Raw genomic sequence first — 27,318 nt, 5'->3', positions numbered from 1 at the left:
GAGAGTTGCTCCATTGGAGTACCAGAGTCTGTGTGGCCCTGCTCCACACTGGAGTTAGTGCTGCTCTCCACTGTTCATTCAGCAGAAGACAAAATGTATTGTTCTCACCTGCAGAGTATTGCAACATTCATGGACTTGAGTACAAGGGCTATATTTTTTGTGTGACTATTTTGTTGCTGTTTTATGTGCCTTGTGCTGCATAAGACTGTTGGCACTGTGTTTTATACATTGGCCCCAGAGTAACACTGTTCTGTTCATGGTGGTTCCTCAAGGTTGTTATAGCTGGGGCTGGCAGTGGGAATAAGCTCCCACTACATATTAAATGATCCCAACAGTGGGAGTCTCAAATTGCCTCTAACAAGTCCACTCCTGGCCTCCATATGTGGCTTAACTGCTTATCAGCCTTACTGACAGGAGAGAGGGCAAAGGTGGGTTGCTGGTGCCTTAAAACCAGTCACTTCAGGCAGATGTGGCTCATCAACTGTGGTTGGCAGCTCATCGAGGACACTCTGATGATAATCTTGCGGCTATCCCCACTTAGGGAAGGTTTCAGGAGTAAACCCCGAAGAAAAATCTGGAGCTGGGGTCCCTAAGGCAGTCCTACATTGAGTTCGACCCTGACTGGCAATTCCTGCAACAGCACTGGTGCCAACTGTATCAGTCTTTGCTATTCTTTTGAATTCCTCAGCTATGTAGAGAGGGGGAGCTTGCTACATGGACAAAGGCTGGGTCTCCATGACGTACTGGCCTGGCTTGCATATCATGTAGAAAGCTAGTACACAGCATCCATGATCAACCCAGATTAAGTGTGAAGTGGTTCATTTTGGTAGGTCAAATATGATGACAGAATATAGTATTAATGGTAAGACTCTTGGCAGTGTGGAGGATCAGAGGAATTTTGGGGTCTGAGTCCATAGGACGCTCAAAGCAACTGCGCAGGTTGACTCTGTGGTTAGGAAGGCGTACAGTGTTTTGGCCTTCATCAATCGTGGAATTGAATTTAGGAGCCGAGGGGTAATGTTACAGCTACATAGGACCCTGGTCAGACCCCACTTGGAGTACTGTGCTCAGTTCTGATCGTCTCACTACAGGAAGGATGTGGAAGCCATAAGAGATTTACAAGGATGTTGCCTGGATTGGGGAGCATGCCTTATGAGAATAGGTTGAGTGAACTCGGCCTTTTCTCCTTGGAGCGAAGGAGGATAAGAGGTAACCTGATAGAGGTGCATCAGATGATGAGAGGCATTGATCATGTGTGTAGTCAGAGGCTTTTTCCCCCAGGGCTGAAATGGTTGCCACAAGAGGACACAGGTTTAAGGTGCTGGGGAATAGGTACAGGAGAGGTGTCAGGAGTAAGTTTTTTTTCCTCAGAGTGGTGAGTGCGTGGAATAGGCTGCTGGCAACAGAGAAGGCGGATACGATAGGGTCTTCTAAGAGGCTTTTAGATAAATACATGGAGCTTAGTAAAATAGAGGACTATAGTTAAGTCTAGTAATTTCTGAGGTAGGGACATGTTCGGCACAACTGTGTAGGCCAGGCCGAAGGACCTGTATTGTGCTCTAGGTTTTCTATTTTTCCAACCGCTGTCAACAGAGTGCCTCAACCAATTCACGGGTTTTCATGAATGACAATTAAACTTGAAGGTTACTGCCAATTTGAGCACACACTTCCAGTGGGCTGCACCTACAGAAATAAGTGGATCCAGGTGAGCAGGGTAATGATAGGCAGATCAGGTGGATGGAGATAGAAGCAGAGACTGGAAAGTAATTAGTGGAGACAAAGGGCTGCAGATTCTAGAATCTGTTCAGTAAGGAAGGGAATAAGGGGATAAGGAACCATTGAGATGAAGCAATAGGAAATCCACTAGATCACATGTATGGGTGATATACAGATGGAATGGACTGCCAGCTCCTGCTTCACCCCACCCCTTCAACTCTTTGTACTGGACATCTCTCTTCTGCACTCAGACACAGAATCTTGACCAGAATCATTGACAATTCCCCTACCTTGAAAAATGTAGACTCATCTGCTAAGTTCCTGCAGCAGTTTGTTCTTTGCTCCAGATTCCAGTATCTACAACTAGTATTAGCCATAATGGACAAACAAAAATGGCTGAGGTAAATAAAGCACCATCACAGGAGTGAAATGGAAGATTCAGCCTCAGTATGTTCCTAATAAGAAAAGCAATGGAATTCTTAATACAAGAACTCACAACTTTCTCCTACAATCCCATGGATATTCAGGAGTATACAAAATGGAATAAGACTAAATAAAACCTCCAAGACCATAAGCCATAAAATAGAATTAGACCATTCTGCCCATCAAGTCTGTTTCACCATTTGATCATGGCTCATTTATTTTCCCTCTCAAACAATTTTCCTGCCTTCTCCCCAACCACTGATACCCTTCCAAATTAAGGACCATCAATCTTCACTTTAAATGTACCCAATTGCCTCCACAGCTGTTTGTGGCAATGTATCCCCTCAGATTCACTAGTACCTGCTTAAAAAAAATTCCTCATCTCTATTCTAAAGGGTCATCATCTATTCCAAGGCTGTGGCCTCCTGTCATATAGATTCTCCCAATATTGGAATCATCATCTCCACATCAGTCTATCCACACCTTTCAATATCCAGTTGGCTTCAATAAAGCACCCCCCAACCTATTATTCTAAACTCCACAAGTACAGACCCAAAGCCATCAAATAGTCTTCATACATTAATCTTTTCCTTCCCAGCAACATCCTCAAACCTCCACTGGACGCGCTCTAATGCCAGCACATCCTTCCATAGATATGGAGCCCAAAACTGCTCACAATATTCCAAATACGGTCTGACTAATGCATTATAAATCCTCAGCATTACATCCTTGTTTTTATATTCTAGTCCTCTCCAAATGAATGCTAACATTGCATTTGTTTTTCTTTCTTCTAACTCAATCTGCAAGTTAACCTTTAGAGAATTCTATACTAGGACTCCAGAGTCTCTCTACACCTCTGATTTCTGAATCTCTCCCACCCCCAATCTCCAGCCCAGTTTCAAAAATCCAGAAAACAAATATCGGTTACATACTTGTACAAGAGGAAAGAGTAAGAGCCGATTAAAATTCAACATATTAAACCAAGTGCAACAGTTAAGAGGTACGTGTGAGGAAGGGGATTGCTTGAATACAGTCATCTGAGACTAGCAAGGTAGATAAATGTGGTCAGCATGGACCAGTTGGCCAAAAGATCTGTTTCAGGATTGGATTACTCATGTCCCTAAGTGGAGAGACAGGGTTTTTAAAAAATGGTTATCCGTTGCCTTTACAAGTGGAATAGAGATGTGGAACAGAAGGGAAACTAAAACAATGAAATTAAAAATATGATTTATCTGCATATTGTGAGGAAAATATCGTTCAGCACCTTCAAGAATGTCTAAAATCAATTATCTTTAAGAAGCATCACAGGAAAACAAATTGCTGGAAACACTCTAAGTTGGGTAGCATTTCCAGAAAGAAAATTAAAATGAATGTTTCAAATCATCTAATTTCCAGAATCAAGTTTTTTTCTTCTTTAAATCTAACCCCCACTCCTCCCCCCGCTGGGCTGTTAAAAGAAAAAATATATTCAGATTATTCTTTTATAATACTCTGTAGCTACAGAATTGTTGATCTGCTGCACAAGGCTACTAATCTAGAAAGTGACTGAATGAGCAACTTTTACTCGGTCAACACACCAAAAATGCTGGAGGAACTCAGCAGGCCAGCCAACATCTCTCTAGGTGTTAGGGAAAAAACAGGGAAAATGTGAACAGTACAGATCACACAACCACACTGTTTAATAAACAGTATGTAGCTGATAAACAAAACGTGCTAACTTCATTATTTTTTCTGAGAAGGTTTACTGAGAAGGAGCAGATGAAGATAGAGACCATTTCATGTGTAGTCTACATTTTATGTCTGGATTTTAGCAAGGCATTTGACAAGATCCCACATGGGAAACCAATTTTGAAAATAAAAGTACCTTGAATGGAAAACTGTTCTAGTGGCTAAAAATAAACAGGGCTGATAGTTGACAGAAGTTCAGGGAACAAGAATATACAAGGAAGATTCACTGATTTGTGGCATACAGCAATAATTAAACAAAATATAGTCAAATCGGACAACTCCAGATTAAAATAGAGATAACAACTGGCCCTTGTTATTATTGTGTGGTACATGGGAACAGACTTCATTCTAGACCTACTTGAGGTTTTCTTTCTCAACACTTCTAGTACAACAGTGATAACTATATTTACACTGCTTCCTGAGCTTTTACTGAACTCAAATTTCATTAGTTTTTCTGTAATCTCCAAATTTATTTCATCTTCGCATGACCCTCCTCTCCACTCATTTTCTGGATGTTTCCAAGATAAATTAACAACATTTATTACAAAGATTTTTACAGCTATCTCAACTACATCTCCTTCAAAAAGGACTTTTGCTAGGCCACCAGCTACACCAATGACACTTTCCATAATGCCTCAGTGGTTTTCCTCCTTGATGAACCTAGCTTCACCAATACCATAGCTGACAGAACTCTTGACCAGATCTCAATTTCTGCATCTCCAGATGTACCCTTTTTCCTCCATGACAGTAGGCTAGAATTCCCAAGGTCCTCACTTTCCATCCCAACTTCTGAATTCAATGAACATCCTTCACAATGTGTATCACTAATCAGATGTGTTGCAGCTAGACACCTTTCCAATCAGAGAACACAAAGTACACTGCAAATGCTGTGGTCAAAACAACACATAAAACATGCTGGAGGAACTCAGCAGGTCGGGCAGCATCCGTGGAAAGGAGTAGTCAACATTTCAAGCCAAGACCTTTCGTCAGGACTGAAGAGGGAAGGGGCAGGGGCCCTACAAAGAAGGTGGGGGGAGGGTGGGAAGGAGAAAGCTGGTAGGTGCCAGGTAAAAAATCAGTAAGAGGAAAGATCAAGGGGTGGGTGAGGGGAAGCAGGGAGGAAATAGGCAAGAAAGGTGAAGAAGGAATGTAAGGGGAAAGCACTGTGTGTAGTAGAAGGCGGCAGAATCATGAGAGAGCTGATAGGCAGCTGGAGAAGGAGACAGAATGAAACTGGGATAGGGGAAGGGAGAGGGAGGGAATTACTGGAAGTTGGATAATTCGATGTTCATGCCAAGGGGCTGGAGACTACCCAGACGGTATATGAGGTGTTGCTCCTCCAACCTGAGTTTGGCCTCATCATGGCAGTAGAGGAACCCATGTATAGACATATCTGAATGGGAATGTGAAGCAGAGTTGAAGTGGGTGGCAACCGGAAGATCCTGTCTGTTATGGCAGACGGAGCAGAGGTGCTCGATGAAGCGGTCCCCCAATCTGCGTTGGGTCTCGCCGATGTAGAGGAGGCCACACCGGGAGCACCGGCTGCAATAGATGACCCCAACTAACTCACAAGTGAGGTATTGCCTCATCTGGAAGGACTGTTTTGGGCCCTGAATAGTGGTGAGAGGAGGTGTAGGGACAGGTGTAGCACTTACGCTTGCAGGGATAAGTGCCGGGTGGGAGATCTGTTTGGAGGGACGTGTGGACCAGGCAGTCGCAGAGGGAATGATCCCTGTGTTAAGCGGAGAGGGGTAGAGAGGGAAAAACGTTCTTAGTGGTGGGGTCCTGTTGAAGGTGGTGGAAGTTGCGGAGGATAACATGCTGGATCCGGAGGCTGGTGGGGTGGTGGGTGAGGACAAGGGGAACTTGGTCCCTGTTGTGGTGACGGGAGAATGGGGTGAGGGCCGAAGTGAGGGAAATGGAGGAGATGCAGGTGAGGGGATCATTGAAGGGAAACCATGATCCTTAAAGGAGGAGGACATTTGAGATGTCCTGGAACAGAAAGCCTCATCCTGGAAGCAGATGCAGCAGAGACAGAGGAACTGGGAATAGGAAATAGCATTTTTGCATTTGGCAGGGTGGGAAGAGGTATAACCGAGGTAGTTATGAGAGTCAGTGGGTTTCCAAACAGAGTATTTCCTTTGAAATCCCTTGCTATATTCTTCCACTCTTCACTGCACATTCTTAGCAAACTCAGAAGATGCAATGCATCTTGTACCTTTACTCTTCCCACCATCTAGGAATGCTATATAATCCTTTCAGTTTCACTTCCAAACTAGCAAACTGCATTTGATGCTCACAATGTCATCTCCTCCAAGATGGAGAAACCAAATGCAGATTAGGTGATCCATTTTGGAGAGCACCTGTGTTCAGTCCACAGGAGAAATCTTAAGCATCCTATTGCTTGCTACTTTAATTCTCCATCTAACTCCTTCTCCAACTTGTCTGTGGCCCCCTTTACTGTTTTAAAAAGAACCAACAAGTGCTTGAGGTACAACACATCTTCTATCTGGACATATTTTAGACTTACAGATTCAATATTGAGTTCAGAAACTTCAGCTAACTCACACCAGTTCTAATGTAGGGCAAACATTTGCAACTTGACTTAATTTTTCTATTTGCATGACCTTGCCTGTTGCACACTTGATGCAACTTTCATCTTCTTAATTTAGGTGCTCTGTCTTCTTTAGCCTATTGACCAGATATCTTCATCCACAGCTTATCACCACAGCAACACTAGCTTCACTCTATTAAATACATCGCTTGTGCCATCAATCCATTCAGGGCACTCTGTGAAAGTTAACTTATTTTCTCACTATTCAGTTTTAATGAAACGCCTTCAATCTAAAACATTAACCCTCTTTTTTTAAAGACTGTCTGATCTGTTGAATGTCCCCAGCATTTTCCTTTTCATATTTCTAGCCTCTACAATCCCTCCCCCCACCCCCACTGAGGAACATAGAGATTCCTAGTGCATATCTACAAATCCTTATAGACACAAGAGAGATGGTTAAGATACCTTAGATGATATACTGACCTTACTGGCTGAGGCACAGAATACCAGAGAGGCTACAGCTAGAGGAATGCATACAGTTCTGATTGCCACATTAGAGGATAAATGTAATACCACTAGAGGGTGCAGAGAAGATTAACATGGATGTTGCCAGGCCAACAAAATTTTAGTTATGAAAAGCTAGGCTGAGTCTTTTATTCTTTGGACCATACCAGAATTTGCTCAAGGTAGAAAAATTACAAGCCCAGCATAAGTAAAGGTATTTAAAGGGACAGCATAACAGCATGCTTTACAATACAGATGACCCAGGTTCAATCCAACCGCTGCCTGTAAGGAGTACCTCAATAAGAATCTAGTAACTTTTTATTTTAAAGTTAGCTGTCACTGCTAAGTTTAAAATTTTCAACCCTTAAACTTATGAGCCTCAAGAAACACCAGTCCTCTGCTAGTTGACTACTACCACAGTGTTCTAAGTTAGAACCTCCATGATTTGGGTCCAATGATTGAGATAATAATAATATAGTTCCAAATAAATTTTCAATTTATGTGACATCAGAAACACAGTCCCAATTATCTGTCCTTGCCCCTTGTTAGCCTATGCCCAGAATATTTTAAGTCTATGAATATAAATAAATAGCTTCATTTTCTGAATAGCAAATTAAATTTAACATTCCTATTTCTCAACTGAGAGTGAAAGGATCATTGATGGAGCATTCTCTAAACTACACTATTCCCTCACTTATCATGTGCATAATATTTAAATAGATTAGCACAGCTACACTGAATTATAAAGTAAACACTTTGCTTCAATAAATTTATAGTACCTATAAAATTTCACAAGATTTGTAAGACAGCTTTATGTTCAAATTTTTTATTCATTTTTGTGCAATATTTTAATACCTTTAAATTGCCAGCCAACATCCTGCCGTCAAGAATTTAGAAAAACAATTTAATAATGCAGTACCCTATTTACTTAAAATATTAATGCATAGAGCACAAAAATATAAAACCAACAGTGATTAAAACAGCAGTGTTGTAAGTTAGAAACAAAAGTAACTGAAAGTAGAAAATACACAAAGTATTTAATGGGTCAGGCAGCATCTGTAGGGAAAAAGAAAGGAAAGATTAACATCTCAGGTTGATGCTACTTAACTAGAGAAAAAAATTACAATGCCTATCTGGAATAAATCGTCAAGTCATTCCAACAAGTCATGAGAACTTCAAAGTGACTGTAAGAGCTCAAGTTGAAACAGAACTGAAGGTAGCGAATAATTAAATATTTGACCCAACTTCAAACTTCAGTACTGCTATTCAAGCTTCCCCAGAGTTCAGAAAAGCTAGCAATGGAAGTGATAAAGAACCAAGAAACTTCCCAAGGCAGTTGATTTTTTTAAAATAATTTTGCACACCTGAAAAGTAGGAAAGGTAATCCTAGCCTTGCACTTTTGAACTTCCACTGCATCCATCTCTTACATGAGACATTACATAGGCAGCACTGCATTGGCCCAGATACAACCTAATCAAATGGGTACTTCATAAAAGATCCCAGACAGTTTTCTAAGAGCAGCGGACAGGTCCAAGGTTCTGCCAATTCCTTAATTAAAAACATTAAAACAAATTATCTAGTCATTCACTTTCTGTCAATTGTGCAACATTAAATGTGATAATTGTGTAACATTTAGCTTTTTGCAAGAAATGTTTACACAATCTGAGACTTTTCTGGCACTAAGCTGATTTTTTTCATAAATCTGCATTATTACCTTTCATGATGATAATGTGCATTTATAGTAATATACAAATTCACACAAAGCATTCACTACAATCTCTTCAACAATTACTGTACTGCACATTAATCGATAATCAGAAATGTCTACTGAAGATTTTAGACATCACAAAAGTAAAACAAAACTGTGCAAACTTAAGAAGCACCCTAATTCAGTATCGACTCTGTCCCATGTCAACTAATTTGGGTAACTGCTGGTAGAAGTCCAAAAAAACTCACTCGACAATGTGACACAAAAGACAGCCAATTCAACAGAGAACTTGCTAATCCCTATTAGAATTCACTACCTGTTCAATATTAATGCATCTGAAATGGAAAAATTGCCAATGTCCACTAACTGGGTTCATACAAGAAAATTATGTAGCCAATTATTAAATTAAGCAAGGTCAGGTCAAGAAAAGCAATCAGCTTTTTTTAAAAAACCAATCTTTTTCTTCTTCAAACTATGCTCCTTTGTGGCAAAGATGTGTTTATCAACCCCAGTTTAACTCTCTACCAAAATAATGACACCATTTTTGGTACTACTAGGTTTCCCCGCACTCAAAGAGTCAACGCTGATTTAACAACATATAAAGGCGATCTCTCAATTATTCCAAACTACCTCCCGCGGAAACATTAAATTTACCTGCAATTCACACCAGGCTACTTCAACAGTCGTTTCCGTGTCTAGACCCTTATAGACAGTTTTGAAAGATCCTCTCCCAATTTCTATGTCAAACTTCAAAAACCTCCCATCAGGGGAAGTTCCCACAGCCTTTGTCTCTATTTCTTCATTATCTTCCTGCGCCTTCCTCTCGAGATTTCTTGCCTCCTCCGCTTCTCGGTTCTCCGCACTGTCCTCCTCGCTGACTTTCGACTCAACCTCCTCCCTGATTGGAACAGCTTTTTGCTTTTTTCTGTCTTTGCTGATGATGCCGCCAACTGTATTTGCGGCATGATTGCAAACGTAAACATCGGGCGATCGGATAGGGGGCCGAGATGGTTCATCACCAATACCAGCGACCCTACTTTCATCTTTCGCATTGCCATCAGTACAGTTTTCGCATTTTTCTTCGCCAATTACAGAAACTGCAGCAGACACTGGGTCAACAGGAGTTCCTTGTATTGGAGGCCGCGTTTCGCTATTATTGGTAACACCACTTATTAATATGGTTGTATTATCCGACTCAGGCGGAGAAACGATAATGCTGGTTTTACTAGGTAAATGGTCCAATGCGGTTACGTTAGAATCGCAGATCACACTCCTCCTAATAAAACGTTGGTGTTCTGCTTTGCTATCCTTGTCCATTGTATGCCTCCGCCTCCTGAGGGCGTTGAACTCTTCCTTTTTTCTCATACTTACTCCAAAACGTTCTCCTATTGTCGTGTCAGAACTAGAATTGGTACCGTTTTTAGGAGGTCGCAATAATGAATCAATTTTGTCTGCGCTTTCTGACATTGCCACAGGAAAACCAACTGGCTATCGGCTTCGAAACAAAATGTAGAGGTTCCTCACTAACCCAAGATTTCAACACAAGGGACAGGTAATCTTTTCTTTAACTACGAGACGACTGCAAGCTGATTTTTTTTTAAATACAAAATAATTCCATATTATTTTTGTGCAAAGGGTAGGATCCCTGGAACACTGACGTTCCTTTAAAAAAGAGACACAAAATACTGTCCATCTCAGTCAGTTGCAATACATCATGATAAACAATATGATGTGATTCATCCATCCTTAATTTAAAAAGGCGAAACTGCTTTCATTCAATCTCAATTTCTCAAGAGAATACAGGAATTTAAAATGGAATCGAGAAGACGATCAGTGAAAACAGTTTTTTCCCTCGTTTTAAACTCCAATTTTAAAATTGTCCCTCCTCCAAAAGTACAATCAAAGCAACAATCTGTACAATTCTCTCAACAGCAGAACAGCTCAAGATCACGATTATGTGGAGACCTTTTTTTTAAAAAACAGCGATGATGTACAGCGCCACAACTGTTCCGTCGATGTCCGTAAAGGCTCTAGTTCCAGAGCTTTCAAAATGGATGCGATGAATATGTCGAGCTTTTCCGAAAAAGTCAACAAATGATGATGACAAGACAGGACCGTCGCTCAGGAAAGGCCTGGAAGCAACAATGGAAACCACAGGATAACATCCAGCCGCCCGGGGAGAGGCTCTCACTGCGGTCCCTTCCACGTACGTAACATCCCGGCTTCTTCCCCTCTTCCACTGTAACTGGTTTTTCAACAAAACAAAATCGCCAACATTCCACTTCTGACAAATGATAATAGATTAGAGCCCGGGCCCCCCAGGTAAGAAGGGGGGCACGAAGATGGGTGCTTCTTCCGTCTGTCAGATCCGAGTTACACACGCTCTTTTCTTCCCAACTGTAAATGGCGGACACACTCTCTTCCACTCACTGACTGACTGAGACCTACCGAGAAGCTCAGCGCTCGAGCTCAAGACGTCAAACTCACGTGCGCACTACCCGCTGCGAAGGTACGTGGGAAACGTAGTTTTCCTCCTCCAAACGGACGCTCCCGAAGATACAACGTAATTTGAACGACGCCGGAAAAAATCCTTGAACTACAATTTCCATCATGCAGCTCAGGCTTTTCAGTTGGTTGGCGTTCATTTGTCCCCCCCCCCCCACACACACACACTTTGCGTGGAGCGAGCGGCAAGCACGTTGAGGCCGGCACGTGATGTGGACAATGGGGTGAATCGGGAGGACGGACAGAGTGCGCCAAGGGTGGGGGTGAGGGTGAGGTGGCGTCTCCATTACTTAGTCATTCAGTTCATTTATTGGCCGAGTACATCTGTGTGAAAAAAAATACAGTTGCCGGCACCTTGTCCGTTTTTAAAGTACACATGACATAACTCATACGGAAATATTTCGGTGAGTGATACTGAAATTCTCACTTGCTCGGTCCACGGTCTGAAGTTAAATAAAACCGCTGGAAATGGACCCAATCTGAATTTTTTTTTAAATGCAGAATACTTGTCACGGCACTTGAAAGGACCCGGCAAATTACTAAAGAGTTTACGATGTATTTCATTGATCAGAATAAATTTTATTTCAATTTCCGGAACTAAGATCCTGGGGTGTTGCACAATCGTAGAAGGAATTAAAGTAAAACTAAATCCAGGTGAAACGTGTTATTTTCATTTGTTTTCCTACACATCTTAAATTATTAGAATATTTATTCTGTACATCAGGAAAATTAGAGATTACGAGAACGACGAGGTAACATGGACAAGACACAAGATCAACTAAGATTTCATTGAACAGCGGGACACGATCAAACGACCGCATGGCTGACTCTGTGAGTTTTATTTCAAAGTTCAAAGTAAAAATTATTATCAGAGCACATACACGTCACCTCATTCAACCCTGAGATTCTTTTTCCCGCGGGCATACTCAGCAAATCTATAGAACAGTAACTATAAACAGGATGAATGAAACAGCAAGAGCACACAAGTCAACAAACTGCAAATGCAGGGATAAATAGATAGCAATAAGTAACCAGAGCATGAAATAACAAAATAGAGTCCTTAAAGTGAGATTATTTGGTTGTGCAAACACCAGAAATAGACTGTGGTTATCCTCTTTAGTTCCAAGAGTTTGATGGTTGAGGGATAGTAACTGTTCTTGAACCTGCCAGAGTGAGTCCTGAGGCACTTGTACCTTCTACCTGATGTCAGTAATGAGAAAAGAATATGACCTGGGTGATGAGGAGCTTTGATGATAGCTACCGCTTTTCTCCAACAACGTTTCATGTAGATGTATATGTTCAATGGTTAGGAGGGCTTTACCTGTGATGTACTGGGCCAAGCCCACTACCTTTTGTAGTATTTTTCACTAAAAGGCATTGGAGTTCCCATACCAGGCGGTAATACAGCCAGTCAATACACTTCCCACCACACAGTTATAGAAGTTTGTCAAGGTTTTTGTTGACATGCCGAATTGCCACAGACTTCTAAGGAAGTTGAATTGAATTGACTATTTCTTCCATCCTTCACATACATACATGAGGAGTAAAAAATCTTTGTTATGTTTCCATCAAAATGTGCAATGTACAATCATAATAATTTATAATAAATAGAACAGTCAATGTAATATACACTCAAATCAGCATGAGTTCATCAGTCTGATGGCCTTGTGGAAGAAGCTGCCCCCAGAGTCTGTTGGCCCTGGCTGCGGTACCATTTCCTGGATGGTAGCAGCTGGAATAGATTGCGGTTGGGGTGACCCAGGTCCCCAATGATACTACAGCCCTTTTTACACACCTGTCCTTGTAAATGTCCTGAATCATAGGAGGTACAGTTCCTATACCAGGCAGTGATGCAGCCTGTCAGGATGCTCTCAATTGTGCCCCTGTAGAAAGTTCTTAGAATTTGGGGGGCCGTACCAAGCTTCCTCAACAGTCTAAGGTGAAAGAGGCACTGTTGTGCCTTTTCACCACACAGCTGGTGTGTATAGACCACATGAGGTCCTCGGTGATGTGGATGTGTACTTGAAGCTGTTTACCCTCTCAACCCCAAATCCATTGATGTCAATAAAGGTTAGCCCTTCTCCATTCCTCCTGTAATCCACAACTAGCTCCTTTGTTTTTGCAGCATTGAGGGAGAGGTTGTTTTCTTGACAGCACTGTGTCAGAGAGATTACTTCTTCCTTGTAGGCCACCTCGTTATTGTTTGAGATAAGGCCAATCAATGGAGCATCTTCAGCAAATTTAATTAACAGTTTGGAGCTGTGGGTGGCGACACATTCATGGGTATACAGGGAGTAAAAGAGAGGACTCAGTACTCAGCCCTGAGAGGCTCCTGTATTGAGAGTCAGAGGGTTGGAAGTGAGGGAGCCCACTCTTACAACTTGCTGGCGATCTGACAGGAAGTCCAGGATCCAACTGTACAAGGCCGAGGTCTCTGAGCTTCTTGTCGAGCCTGGATGGAACTATGGTGTTGAATGCTGAACAGCATTCTCACACAAGCATCCTCCTCCAGATGTGTAAGGATGGTATGTAGAGTAGTGGCTATTGCGTCATCTGTCAATCGGTTGTGTTGGTAGGGAGTCCAGTGTGGGTGGTAGCAAGCTGCAGATGTAATCCTTGACCAGCCTTTCAAAGCATTTGCTTACTATTGAGGTGAGTACGACAGGACACCAGTTGTTCAGGCATGTTACCTTGGTCATCTTTGGTACAGGGACAATGGTGTGATAATTTTAAGTGAGAGAGCACTCTTCACTGGGAGGAGAGATTAGAAGTGTCAGTAAACACACCTGTCAGTTGTGCTGCGCACATCATGAGTACTCGCCCTAGGATGCTGTCCGGTCCCACAGCCTTGTGACTGTCCACTTGTTGCAAACAACTGCGTACCTCAGCCTCGGAGATGACCAGGTTGCAGGTTGTAACAGTGGCTTTCCTCAGAGGCTCAGAGTTAGCGACATAACCGAGCATAAAAGCGATTGAGTGGAGGTGCTATCATGCTTTCTTTGCAATTACATTTATATGCTAGATCCAGGGCAGGTTCTCTGAGATAGTGACACCCAGGAATTTAAAGTTACAGACCCACTCCACCTCTGATCCTCAATGAGTACTGGCTCATGGACCTCTAGTTTCTCTCCTGAAGTTTACAATCAGTTGCTTGGTCTTGTTGACATTAGGTGAGAGGATGTTTTCAATCTCCCTCCTGTGTGCTGATTCATCACGGCCCAGAACAGTGGTGTCATCAGCAAACTTGAATATGGTCTTGGAGCTGTACTCAGCCACACAGTCTTGGGTGTAGAACTAGTAGAGCAGGGGGCTAAGCACCCAGCCCTGTGGCGCACCTGCACTGATGGTGATTGTGGAGGAGATGTTTTCACCAACCTGAACTGACTGGGGTCTGCAAGTGAGGAAATCCCGAATCCATTTGCCCAAGGGGGTATTAAGGCCCAGTTCTTGGAGTTTACTGATTAGTTTTGAGGGGATGATAATATTAAATGGTGAGGTGTAATCGATAAAGAGTATCCTGATGTATGCATCTTTGTTGTCCAAATGTTCTAGGGTTGTGTGAAGAGCCAATGAGATGGCATCTGCGTTGGCCATGTTGCTTCTGTGGGCAAATTGGAGCACATCCAAGCTTCATATTCACCAGGGATTAAAAAGGCACCACTGCTAGGTTATGGGCTTTTATAGATGGGAGTGTGGATGTATTTTCCAATGTAAATTGGACATAATAGTTGTTCTAAGTGGAAGTATTTCTTTCGTTAAGCTAATTAATTTCCTAGGCAATGGGCTTCTGTATTTTTATGGAAAGAGACAGACCAGTAGAAGCTTCCTCTATGTATGTATGGTTCTTGGTGCCAACTCAGTTTCTAGCCATACATATTTTGTAACATAACTGTAAAAGTTGAAATAATTTTCACTAGCGGTATTAGCAGGATGCCATTCTTAAAGCTGGAGGCAACGTGGTTGAACTTGGTTGATCAATGTCAGAGACTGAGTTATCAATTAGGCATCTTACCACTATCAGGAAGTTGGGCAGAGTATGGACGACTTAAATATCTACAAATGTACTTCATTGTTATCCCTATATCATTATTTGAATGTTAATACTAAAATATTCAAATATTACAGAGTGGTTAGCTCAATGCTTTACAGTACAGGCGACCCGGGTTCAATTCCCACTGTTGCCTGTAAGGAGATTGTACGTCCTCCCCGTGACCGCGTGGGTTTTCTCAGGATGCACCAGTTTCCTCCCACAGTCCAAAGAGGTACTGGTTATCCTGTATCTCAATAAAATAAGTACGTAACTAAATAATAAACTCAAATATCAATGGCCCCAATGATTTAGGTTTGAACAAGAAACACATAAATAAGATGTACAAGAGTGAGATAGATCGGCTGCTTGAGTGCTGCTGTAACAACCATCTTGCACTCAACGTCAGTAAGACCAAGGAATTAATTGTGAACTTAAGGAAGGGAAAACTGGGAGGTCATTGAGGGGTCAGCAGTGGGAAGGATGAGCAGTTTAATGTTCCCAGATGTTAACATCTCTAAGATCTATCCTGGACCCAACATATTGATGCAATTAAAAAGAAGCCGCATCAGTTGCTATATTTCATTAGGAGTTTGAGGAATTGTGAAGGATTAAAGAGGAAACATCTCTCTGAACCTAGCCCATACTTCCTCAGAAAACCTGGGTTAGAAATTATGAAAATGATTTCTACCCAGCATTCAAGTTCTTGATTTGAAAAGCATAAATTTCTCATTTTCTTAAGAACCAGAGATTTTTAACATACTATATTTGTTATTTTGATATTTTAAATAAACAAAATGACTGACGTTATGTTACTATTACAGTACAATTAACCAGTAGTTATGTTTTGGGGATTTGCATTTAATTCAATTTTACTTTCATTCTGGCAAACAGACTACAGATGCCCTATAATTTGAACTATGCCTTTAACTGCCAGACAGCTCAAAAATTAAACAAACAAAAACTTTGACACTGAACATTGGCCAATTGGTTTTGTGGGTTTTGTAAATTTAGTGAGTATCTCAGGCAAACAGGCATGTTGTCGCTGTATCATTGCAATGCTTCTGATGAGCTTCCAGGACTTAGACCCAGAGTTATAGCAATGCATTTTTAGATGGTAACAACGTGGCCACTGTGCACCAGCAGTGGAAGAAAGAAATTTTCATATTGGTGAATGCAATACCAGTCAAACAATATGCCTCATCATGGATGGTGTTGACCTAACTGAGTGTTGTTGGTGTTGCACGTATCCAAATCAGTGAAGAGTGTTCCATTTAATTCCTAAAACAAGCCTTGTAAATAATGGAAAGGGCTTGGGTGTCAGAGGTGAGTCACTCTCTGATCTGCTTTTATAGCTTCAGTATTTATGCAGCTAGTCCAGTTGAGCTTCTGCTTAATAATCACCCCCAATCTCCCACCACTCCCACCAGCAGCAGCTTGATGGTAGGGCACTTGATCATGATAATGCCTTTGAAGAATAAGGGGAGGTGGACTCATATTCTTAAGGATAATTATCATCACTTTTGTAGCAGCATTCTTAGCCACATGTCAGCCCATGCCTGAATATTGTCTAAGTTTTGCTACAGACCGGCATGGACTCCTTAATTTTCTACAGAGTTAATAGATTAAACTATCACTATAATCAGTGGACATTACACTTCTGACGTTGTGCTGGAAGGAAGGCCATTGAAGAAGCCACTGACAATGATTGGGCTCTGAACAATGGCCTGAGAATCTCCTGCGGTTATATTCTGGGACTGGGTTAGTTGAACTCCAACACCTAGAACAAGCCTTTTTTTGGGAGGTAGACTCCAAACTGTGTGTTCACTTAGATAACCATTGACGTATGTTTTACTCAGGCCGTTGACACATTGCTCAATCAAATGCTGCTCTAGTATCACAGGCAGTCACCAAGACTTCAGTTCTTTAGTCCATATTTTGACCTGGGCTGTAATAAGGCCTAGAATCTAAATATCCCTGTAAAATCAGACTAGACTTCAATATTAATGCATGGTATTACCATCAAAATTAATGGGATAATTTTAGATCACGTCAGTTACAGAATTCCTGAAATAGTAAAATGGAGTGGCCATTGTTGGAGTGGATCAGTGTTAGACTGGAGAGGCTTTTGCTCATCAGTGTTCATTGAGAACAGGCTTAGGTGAGGTACATATCTGGTAAGTTTCTCCTTTTTCATTCTTCATCTGTTGGTACATAGTTAGAGCAGTGAGAATGGCTCCAGGGCTGTTTGTGTAAAATGTAGGAATTCAGGGAGACCTCCAGACTCCCAGATAACCACATCTGCACCAAGTGCACCAAGCTGCAGCTCCTCAGAGAATATGTTAAAGAACTGGAGCTGCAGCTTAATGGCATTTGGGTCATATAGGAAACTGAGGGGGTGATAGATAGGAGCTACAGGGAAATAGTCACCCCTAAGTTCCAGGAAGCAAGTACCTAGGTGACTATCAGGAGAGGGAAAGAAATGGGCACCCAGTACAAAATTCCCCTCAATAATAAGTATACAATTTTAGATACTGATGGGGATGGGTGGTGGGGGAAAGCTGCAGAGACCTGGTCTCTAGCACTGAATCTGGGGCAGTGGCTCAGAAGCGAAGGGGGGAGAAGAGGACTGCAGTAATGATAGAGGATTCCATAGTTAGAGGAGTAGATACAAAATTTTATGGACACAATAGAGACACCCAAATGCTATGTTGCCTCCCAGGTACCAGGGTCAAGGACATTTTGGATTGGGTCCATGGCATTCTAAAGGGGAGGAGGTGCAGCCAGAAGTCTTGGTACATATTTGCACCAATAACATAGGTTGGAAAAGGAAAAAGAGAATTTAGGGAACTAGGTGGAAAGTTGAAAAGAAGGACCTCCAGGGCTGTATTTGCTGGTTTGCTGCCTATGCCATGTGGCAGTGGGGGTAAGAATAGGATGATCTGGCACATGAATGGATGGCCAAGGAACTGGTGCAAGGGGCAGAGTTTCAGATTTTTGGATCATTGGGATCTCTTATGGGGAATGACCTATACAAAAGAGATGGGTTACACCTGAAACCAAGAGGGACCAATATACTTGTGGGCAGGTTTGCTACAACTTGGCAAGGGTTTAAACTAATTTTGCAGGGGAGTGGAAAACAAGTGATAGGGCTGAGGTTGGGACAGTTAGTATACAAGAAGTGGCAGTATGTAGTGAAGCTGTCAGGAAGGAAAGGCAGATGATAGCGCAAAATTGCAGTTAGTGGAATGAACTGCGGTGTAACAGGGACAAAATCAAAAAGGGTGATGAATACAAGACTGAAGGTGTTACATTCGAATTGCCGCAGTATACAGAACAAGGTAGATTATCTTGCAGCGCACTTAGAGATTGGCAGGATTTGTTTGTGGGCATCACTGATTGATGATTGGAAGAAGATTACAGTTGGGATCTTATTCCAAGGACAGGCATTTAGGCAGAGGGGATGGTGTGGCTCTGTTGGTTAAAAAAGAAATGAAATCCTTAGAAAGATGAGACATAGGATCAGAAGATGTAGAGTCAATATGAATAGAGTTAAGGAACTGCAAAGGTATGAAGACCCTGATGGGAGTTATATAACGGCCACTGAACAGTAGAATCATTGGACTTTGGTTTGGTTCCAAAGGACTGGAAAATTGGAAATGTCACTCCACTCTTTAAGAAAGAAGGGAATCAGAAAAAAAGGAAATTTAGCTAGTTAGCTTGACCTCAGTGGTTAGGTCAATGTTGATGGTTAAGGTTGAGTTTTTGGGATACTTGGGGACACATGATGAAATAGATCAAAGACAGCATGGTTTCCTTAAGAGAAAATAGTGCCTGACAAACCTGTTGGAATTGAGGACACAGCAAGCAGGATAGACAAGGGAGAATACTGTGTACTTGGATTTTCAGAGGGCCTTTGACAAGGTGCTGTACATGAGTCTCTATGCAAGAGAAGAGCCCATGGTATTACAGGAAAGATATTAGCATGGATAGAGCTGATGGCAGGAAGCAAACTTCGGGAATAAAGGGAGCCTTTTCTGATTGGCTGCCAGTGACTACTGGTGTTCCTCAAGGGTCAATATTAGGACCTTATGTCAAAGATTCGGATGATGGAATTGATGGCTTAGTGGCCAAGTTTGTGGACAATACGAAGCTAGGTGGAGGCTCAGGTAGTTCTGAAGAAGCAGGGAGGCTACAGAAGGACTCAGGCAGATTAGGAGAATGGGCAAATTATTGGCAGGTGGAATACTGTGTTGGAAAGTGTGTGGCATTCACTTTGGTAGAAGAAATAAAAGTGTGGAGAGAAAATTAAAAAATACAAGGTGTAAGGGGACTTGGGAGTCTTTGTGCAGGATTCCCTAAAAGTCAATTCACAAGTTGAGTCTGTGGTGAGGAAGGCAAATGCAATGTTAGCATTCTTTTCAAGAGGACTAGAATATAACAGCAAGGATGTAATACTGAAGCTTTATAAAGCATTGCTGAGGCTTCACTTGGAGTATTGTGAGCAGTTTTGGGTCCATTATCTAAGAAAAGATGTGCTGACATTGGAGTGGGTTCAAAGGAAGTTCATGAAAATAATTCTGGAAATGAAAGGCTTATCATCTGAAGAACATTTTATAGCTCTGGACCTGAACTTGCTATAATTTACAAGAATGAGGGGAAATCTCATCGAATGTTGAAAGGTGCAGATAGTGTGGATGTTCCCTGTAGTGAGGGAGTCTCGGCCCAAAACGTTGACATTGCTTCTTCCTTCAGATGCTGCCTGGCCTGCTGTGTTCCACCAGCATTTTGTGTGTGTTGCTTGAATTTCCAGCATCTGCAGATTTCCTCCTGTTTACCATAGTTGTGAACAAGCTTGCTCCGCTAACATATAGATGAGAATGAGTAAGATCAGAAATTGAGTCTTTGTGAGATTCTGGGGATGGTGGCATAGGGTGGTACGAAAAACAATTTACAGATTTATGCCAGAAACATTGACATGGATAAAAGTGGAACCAAGTAAAAGAGACCAACAAAGTTGAAACAACAAAGAAGGAAAATAAGAGAAGGCTATATGCCAAAGCCAAAGGGAGCAGAGTGCAGAGTGCTGAGCAAGATGACAAGTGATGAAGGAGCTGGCTATAGTCAGGGTTATTTGTGACTATGATTATAGATGTATTAGTGATACAGGATAGGGAAAAATCTTTCACTGGCGATTCCAAAAAAAAAATTGCAGGGAAATTGCACAAATTTCAGACCCTCAGAAACTCTATTGAATTACCAGTAAAAATCATAGGACTCCATAATTTCAAACTCACCAACTGCATATGGAGATTTAAAAGGAAAATTATTTTGGTTATTTGAATAAATAAGTATTTAAAACTGTTCTTCACTGTTTTCAATCTGATTGAAGTCTTGCAGTTTTTTTTATTAACCTCCGTAATAATATACAAGTGGCATGAAATACCAGCAACATTTGCACCATTTAGGAGTGCTTGTGAAACGGAAATAAATATACAGTATTTATTCACACCGACCATTTCGACATCTTGTGATTTTAGACCAAAAAGTCACAAAGGAAATGGAACAAGACATAGAATTCACGAACAGTGTATAATAATGAAGATGCAAAAGCTATTGTTTCAGGGGAAGGAAAGCAGAAACTAACAGGCCAAGATGGCATGCTTAAACCACATACTTCCTCCATGATCTAGTTGCAAAACATTACAGCTAATTTCAGTTCCTAACATCCATTTGTCAGAGAAAGTGTGTGTATCATTCGTGCCATGTGTTTTAATAGTTCTATTAAATGTTTTCAAATACATTCCAGCTGTAGCACTGCAGAACTGCATCCTGGAATAAGCTACGCCTCAAGCCAAGTTGTTCCTGTACAGCGAAAACACTGAATTGTCTATTCACAAAAAGCAGAACAATTGAATCCAGCAAATCAATCTACTCTCCATCAGCAGCAAAGTAATGGAACCTGCCATTGACATTGCTATCAAACAGCATTTACTCATCATTAACCAACTACCAATGCCTAGTTTGGATTTTATCAGGATTAGTCAGGTCCAGACTCCAGACATCACCACAGTCTTAGTCCAACCATGGACCACAGCTGAATTCTAAAGGTGGGATGCCAGCAGTTGCTCTTGACACCAATGGAACTGGTGATTGAGTGTGGAACTCAAAGTCAAAGTAACTTTATTATCAAAGTATGTATGTGTCACTATATACTTACTACCTTAAGATTCATTTTCTCACATGAACATAAAGAAAGACAATAGAATTGCTGATAAACTATAAATAACAAAGACTGGCAAGCAGCCAACATGCAAAAGAAGATAAATCATGCAAATAATTTCAAAAAGTAAATAAATAATACGAACATGAGTTGAAGAGACCTTGGAAGTGAATCTACAGGTTGTGGAGTCAATTCAGCATCAAGGTGAGTGAAGTTAGTCTTGCTGGTTGAGGAGTCCGATGGTTGCAGAACTTCTTGAACCTGGTGATGTGGGACAGTTTGGAATAGAAGAGTCATGGTAATTATTAATTCATCAACAAATAAAACAGCTTATGCTGCATGCATCAATGTCCAAGCAACATTCAGACATGGCTGATATGTGAGAGCAACATTTGTGCCAAAAATCCCAGGCAATGACCATTACCAACAAGAGAGAGTCTACCAAAGGTGCTTGTCATTATCATTGTTAAGTTTCCCACCATCTGTATACTAGAAGACAGCATTGAACAGAAACTAATCTGAGCAAGCAACATAAATACCTATGCTACAAAAACCGGTTGGAGATTGAGTATACTGTTGTAAGCAATGTACTTCTTGATATCCCAAGGTCTTTTCACTTCCTACAAGGCAGAATTCAGTGGTAGGATGAAACACTTTACACTTGCTTGGATGATTGCAGCAGCAACAATTCTCAAGAAGCTTGACGATATCAAAGAGAAACTTATCGCTTGATCAACACCCTGTCTACCCTAAGCCACCAGCACACACTGACTGCAGTGTTTATCATCTGGTATGAAATGCAATGTACTTACTTGTTGGAAATATAAACATCATCAATTTTAGTTTCTGTTTCAATCTGAGTTCCTTAGTCAGCAATGCCGTCCTTTTCCTGTCTGAAATCAAACCAAAAATGTGCAACTTTGATTTACATTTGGCATCTGATATGAACTCTACCACATCAGACATTTCAACGTATATGGTATTTATACTTCACCCCTGCCTTAGCATCTTTGCTGCTTAAATTCCCCAGGCCTGAATCCTAAAACATGCTGGTTCATTCCATTCTTCACTAACTTGAGGCTTAAAAGCCTGCTATTTGTGTCCTAGCTTGCTTTGCCCATTCACTGCCATCTTTGTATTTGCTGATCAACTGTTATACAAAAGATCCAATTAAAACCTTTCATGCTGATTTTCAACTTCTTGCATGGATGTGTCCTTCAATATTTTATAAATCCTTCCTTTTCTAAGGACCCCAAGATGTCTGCTTCCCTTTTATTCTGGCCTCTTCATGATCTGACTTTAACTACTCCACCATTGATGGTGGTTCCTTCTTTTGTCAAGTTCTTCAGCTCTGGAATTCCCTTTCCACAATTATCTGCCTTCATGTCTCAATCATCCTCTAATTTAGACTCTTCTGAGTAGCTACTACATTGGACCAAATTTTCATTCATTGCAGAAATGTCTCATGCGATTCATTGTCTGATTTTGTTTCATAATTCTCTGGTGATACATCTTGAAATATGTCCTTACATTGAGACAATATATAAATATAATTTTTTTTTCTTCAAAAATGGCATACCAACTATGTAACAACATTTACATAGTATTAAGTGTACATTTTGATCTGATCCTCAGGTTCTATTTTAATGTTGTCTGCTTATTGATTGAGCTTACATTTATTTGTTTTCAATGCCATTTATGTGGATAATGAATCACGGAAGTTCTTCCACTGATGGCTATAGTGCTTTTCATCACTTCCTCCCAGCCTAAGACTATACCAGTTCCCTCTCTTTTGATCAAGTATCTTTTTCAGATCTATATCCAATCCTGGATTACATTTAACTTCTGCTGTTTATCGTTCACACAAAACATATAAAATTCTTCCTGAAAGTTCAAAGTATATTGTGGATACCTATTTTGGTCAAAATATCCTCAGATTCTCTTTCAAGCTGCTTCTTAATAAGCATTCCGTTGACTTTTCTCTCTTAGTAATTATTTTTCTTTTTCTAATCCAACCCAAAGGATGCCTTCAGATCACTGTAATAATGTATTACAAATTTATCTCCGAGTTCTATTTTTCTTTTTCTTTCAGGTATAATATTCAAACTATTTGAAAGTTTAATGATTTCAACATAAATGGGATCTAACCTCATTGGCTGGATCTGTGGAGCTATGGGGAGTTCCCTTCTCACTGTTCAGAGTCAGTGATTTACTTCCACTTCTTCAGATTTAGTGTATTGCATTTGGTGCTCAGAATATGGTGTCCTTTGTTTTGAGAAACTGCAGCCTACCTAGCTCCCTCCAGATATGGCAGGAAGCTTAAGTGCATTTTGTCCTGTCTCTGAGCTGAATATGAGATGCAAAAATGAGATATGTTTTTGAGTGTTTCATAATAATTTGGATGCGTTATGATAAGAGTACTACACAAATGCAAATCGCAATGTGAAGACCGCTGGAGAAGTAAGATATAATTGATTTTAAAAGGTAGAAATGAAACAGAATATTTTTAGATACAGGATAGAGGTGTTCAAATGAGTGAAGCAGAAGAAATTGACATGCAACTACAATAAGAAACTAGGGAGTCAAATGACTGCTGTTGCAATGGTATTGGAGTACAAGAATCACGCAATTTTGAGCTGAATGTGTGATACCTTTATGAGGTCCTGCTTGGAATTCTCAGACACGAGAAAATCTGCAGATGCTGGAAATTCAAGCAACACACACAAAATGCTGGTGGAACACAGCAGGCCAGGCAGCATCTATAGGAAGAAGTACAGTTGACGTTTCGGGCAGAGACCCTTCATCAGGACTAACAGAAAAAAGAGATAGTAAGAAATTTGAAAGTGGGAGGGGGAGAGGGAAACCCGAAATGATTGGAGAAGACGGGGGGAGCGATGAAGCTAAGAGCTGGAAAGTTGATTGGCAAAAGGGTTACAAGGCTGGAGAAGGGGGAGTTTCATAGGACGGAAGGCCTTGGAAGAAAGAAAGGGGGATGGGAGTGCCAGAGGAAGTTGGAGAACAGGCAAGGAGTTATTGTGAGAGGGAAAGAGAGAGAAAAAAGTATATAATTTTTTTTAATTAATAATTAAGGATGGGGTAAGAGGAGAGGAGGGGAATTAACAGAAGTTAGAGAAATCAATGTTCATGCCATCAGGTTGGAGGCTACCCAGATGGAATATAAGGTGTTGTTCCTCCAACCTGAGTGTGGCTTCATCTCGACAGTGGAGGAGGCCGTGGATTGATATGGATTCTCAGTGCAGTTTAAGTCAGTGCCACCAAGAAAGGATGAAACATTTTAATGTACCACATGGATCAACACATTCAAAATGCTAGAGGAACTCAGTGAGTTAGGAAGCATCTGTGGAGAAAAATGAACAGTTGATATTTCAGGCCAAGACCCTTCATCAGTAGTAATTTAGAAATAATTATTAGGTCCCAATGAAAGGTCTCGACCCAAAATATCTACTGTTCTTTCTCCATAGATGCTGCCTGCCAGCTGAGTTCCTCCAGCATTTCGTGTGTGTTGATCCAAATTTCCAGCATCTGCAATTTTTCTTGTGTCTCCATTATGTACTATATGATAGTTTTGTGTTTGAAAGTAATTTAGCTAGACCGAGTATAACAATTTCAAACAATAATTATTCTGCCATATTTCCTCTAAACCCATCTTTTGGAGCCCTGATTAATATTTATTTTTCATTCTATATTTCAGGAAAAGTAGCCTGATCTTTATTATGTTGCTGTTTGTAGGAACATTTGCAAAGTGACTGCCAAATTATAACATCACTATAGTGAATACATTCAATAATATTTAATTATCTGTAAAGCATTAATATCATAAGAAAAACCCTTTCTTAATCTTCTGTTTCTTCATTTGCCCTATTACATCCCTTTTAACTTATAGAAACATATATTTTGCCTTTTAATCTCTCCTATCTTCCACCCAATCTTGCATCTTGTCTTTTGTTCTTTTCTCTCCTCCCCATGCTTTTGTATTTAAGTCATACATTTATATCCCCTCCATTTTCAGTTTTAATAAAAGATTTTAGCTGCCCATTAATGATTTTGCATGTTTTATATTTTTATTTCTGAAGGATTAGGAATAGCAATTCTGGCACTTATTTGGACAGAATATTGTGGTCAAAACAGAACACTTGTTTAAGAGTTTACATAGATTTGATTTTCAAGTAAGTAATTATATCCAAAATCTCCAACAAAGTTATACTGATAATGTATCTAGCCATTCTTATACCTCACTGATAGATCTAAGTTACAGATACCAAATTAAAGTTACAAAACTACTCATCGGTACAGTATTTAACTTCATCTGTATTTGTGTATAACGAGACATACCAACAGTTTTGTGCTTGTGGACCCTCCTAGTGGAGGCATAAGTGGGTAAAGATGCTGCACTTCATAAATTCATGAGAATTGAGTCATATCGGCCTCAAAGTGCCCAGTTCAAATTTGTTTGATGTGTTAACTAATCTCACTTGCAGTGGTTGGCAATTCAGCCAAATTTCCTGCTCCTCTTGACATTCTGGTGAAAACTACATTACCTGTATAGGATGAAGACGTTGTTATGTGTGTTGTAGTGCATTACAGATTGAAGAGGCTGCTGAGTACATAAACAGCATGGGCACTTAACCAGGATGCAACTCCCTTCTACCTACCATCAGTATTAACCAGAGATGAGAGAAGGAACTGGGGAAAATAAGTATATGGTATTGCTTTTAGTTAATAAAACAATAGATCTGTATATCATTTTATGTGAAAATGTTCAAGTGCAGATTGAATGAGAATACACCTAGGCATGAATTGAGTTGTAGGTTCATAAACAAATGGAAAGATACTGGGAAGTTTTTAAAATATTTAGATCTTTAAGTTTTTATGTTTTATGTCTTAGCAAATTCTGTTTAGAATGGCCACCTGGTGATTATGTTAATAGATTAGAAATCCAGAGATATGAATTGATGAAGTTAAATTCAAATCTAAAAGTGAATTAGTAGATGGTGGAAATTTGAAATAAAGCAAGACACATAAGACCCCAAAGTGATGTTGATCTATGACATTAACTTTGCCTCTATCACAGTTGTTTCTCTAGTATTATCTTTTTGTCATTGAGAAATTTGATTTTGATGAACAAAACAATCTAAAGCCGGTGGTAGAAATAGTGATTATGATACTACTGAAGATCATAAAATCTTACCTGGTTCACTAATGTTCTTCGGGGATGGAAACTATGGTCCTTAGTTGTTCTTGATTTTGTAAGATTCCATTCCCACAAAAGTGTCTTTGATTGTGAAGTAGTCTCTGAAATAATGTTCAATGGTGCAGTTTTGCCAAACATCCATGATAAATCAAAATAATGATGAAACCAGAACCAGCTCAAGTACTGGTTTCAGGCACGTTGAAGGCTTGATAGGGCCTGATAAGTCCTGCCAAGATCTTTATCATTACTCATTCTTTCGAATCTGGGCATCTTTGGCAAAGCCAGCATAAATTGTCCATCCCTAATTGCACTTGTAAAGTTAGTGGTGATGAACCTTCTTGGACCTCTGCAGTTGTTATGGTGACAATATTTTCACCACATAGTTTGTTGCAAACTATGGAATTAGGGTCAATTTTACCAAGTTGGAATAGTGTGCGGGAAAACATTTAGGCAGTGATGATCTAATGCACCTGCTGCCCTTGTTTGTCTTGATGAATGACTGATGTTGTTTATATTTCAGTAATATTTGAGTACTATTGTAAATATATTGTTTGATTAGGCATTCTTGCTCTGAAATAATTCATTATGAGTTATGTGTATAAATACTTGAATTACATGCCACCACATGACTCGTGAGCAACTTGCTAAAAATAAATGGCAATGGACAAAGCAGTGTGAGGTGGCTTTCAAAAAGGTAAAGGAAATGGTGACATTAGA

General features: G+C 40.5%; 2 protein-coding genes across 37 annotated transcripts in view; one reads left to right on the top strand and one right to left on the bottom strand.

Annotated features, from left to right (window-relative positions):
- The window catches only part of wnk1b (WNK lysine deficient protein kinase 1b), a 143,778-nt gene extending 133,676 nt beyond the window's left edge, over positions 1–10,102 (bottom strand). For all 15 annotated transcript variants that reach the window (XR_009513676.1, XM_059978020.1, XM_059978026.1 and 12 more), the window contains exon 1: positions 9,289–10,102. Coding sequence is in view for 14 of the 15 variants with exons in the window: in XM_059978020.1 (XP_059834003.1) it covers positions 9,289–10,101 (813 nt within the window). In the remaining variant the exon portion in view is untranslated. The remainder of the gene's footprint in view (positions 1–9,288) is intronic.
- The window catches only part of LOC132398497 (ninjurin-2-like), a 304,819-nt gene that overhangs the window by 32,448 nt on the left and 245,053 nt on the right, over positions 1–27,318 (top strand). For 4 of the 22 annotated variants that reach the window (XR_009513678.1, XR_009513677.1, XM_059978058.1 and 1 more), the window contains exon 3: positions 10,110–10,186. The exons of 4 other annotated variants lie outside the window; for them this stretch is intronic. The gene's annotated coding sequence lies outside the window, so the exon portion shown is untranslated. 14 more of the 22 variants (XM_059978039.1, XM_059978042.1, XM_059978047.1 and 11 more) reach the window with 14 other exon arrangements.

Source organism: Hypanus sabinus, chromosome 8 (genome assembly GCF_030144855.1).
Source record: "Hypanus sabinus isolate sHypSab1 chromosome 8, sHypSab1.hap1, whole genome shotgun sequence".
Taxonomy (NCBI): domain Eukaryota; kingdom Metazoa; phylum Chordata; class Chondrichthyes; order Myliobatiformes; family Dasyatidae; genus Hypanus; species Hypanus sabinus.
The sequence above is the reverse complement of the archived record's forward strand: the minus strand, read 5'-3'. Positions and strand labels throughout refer to the sequence as shown.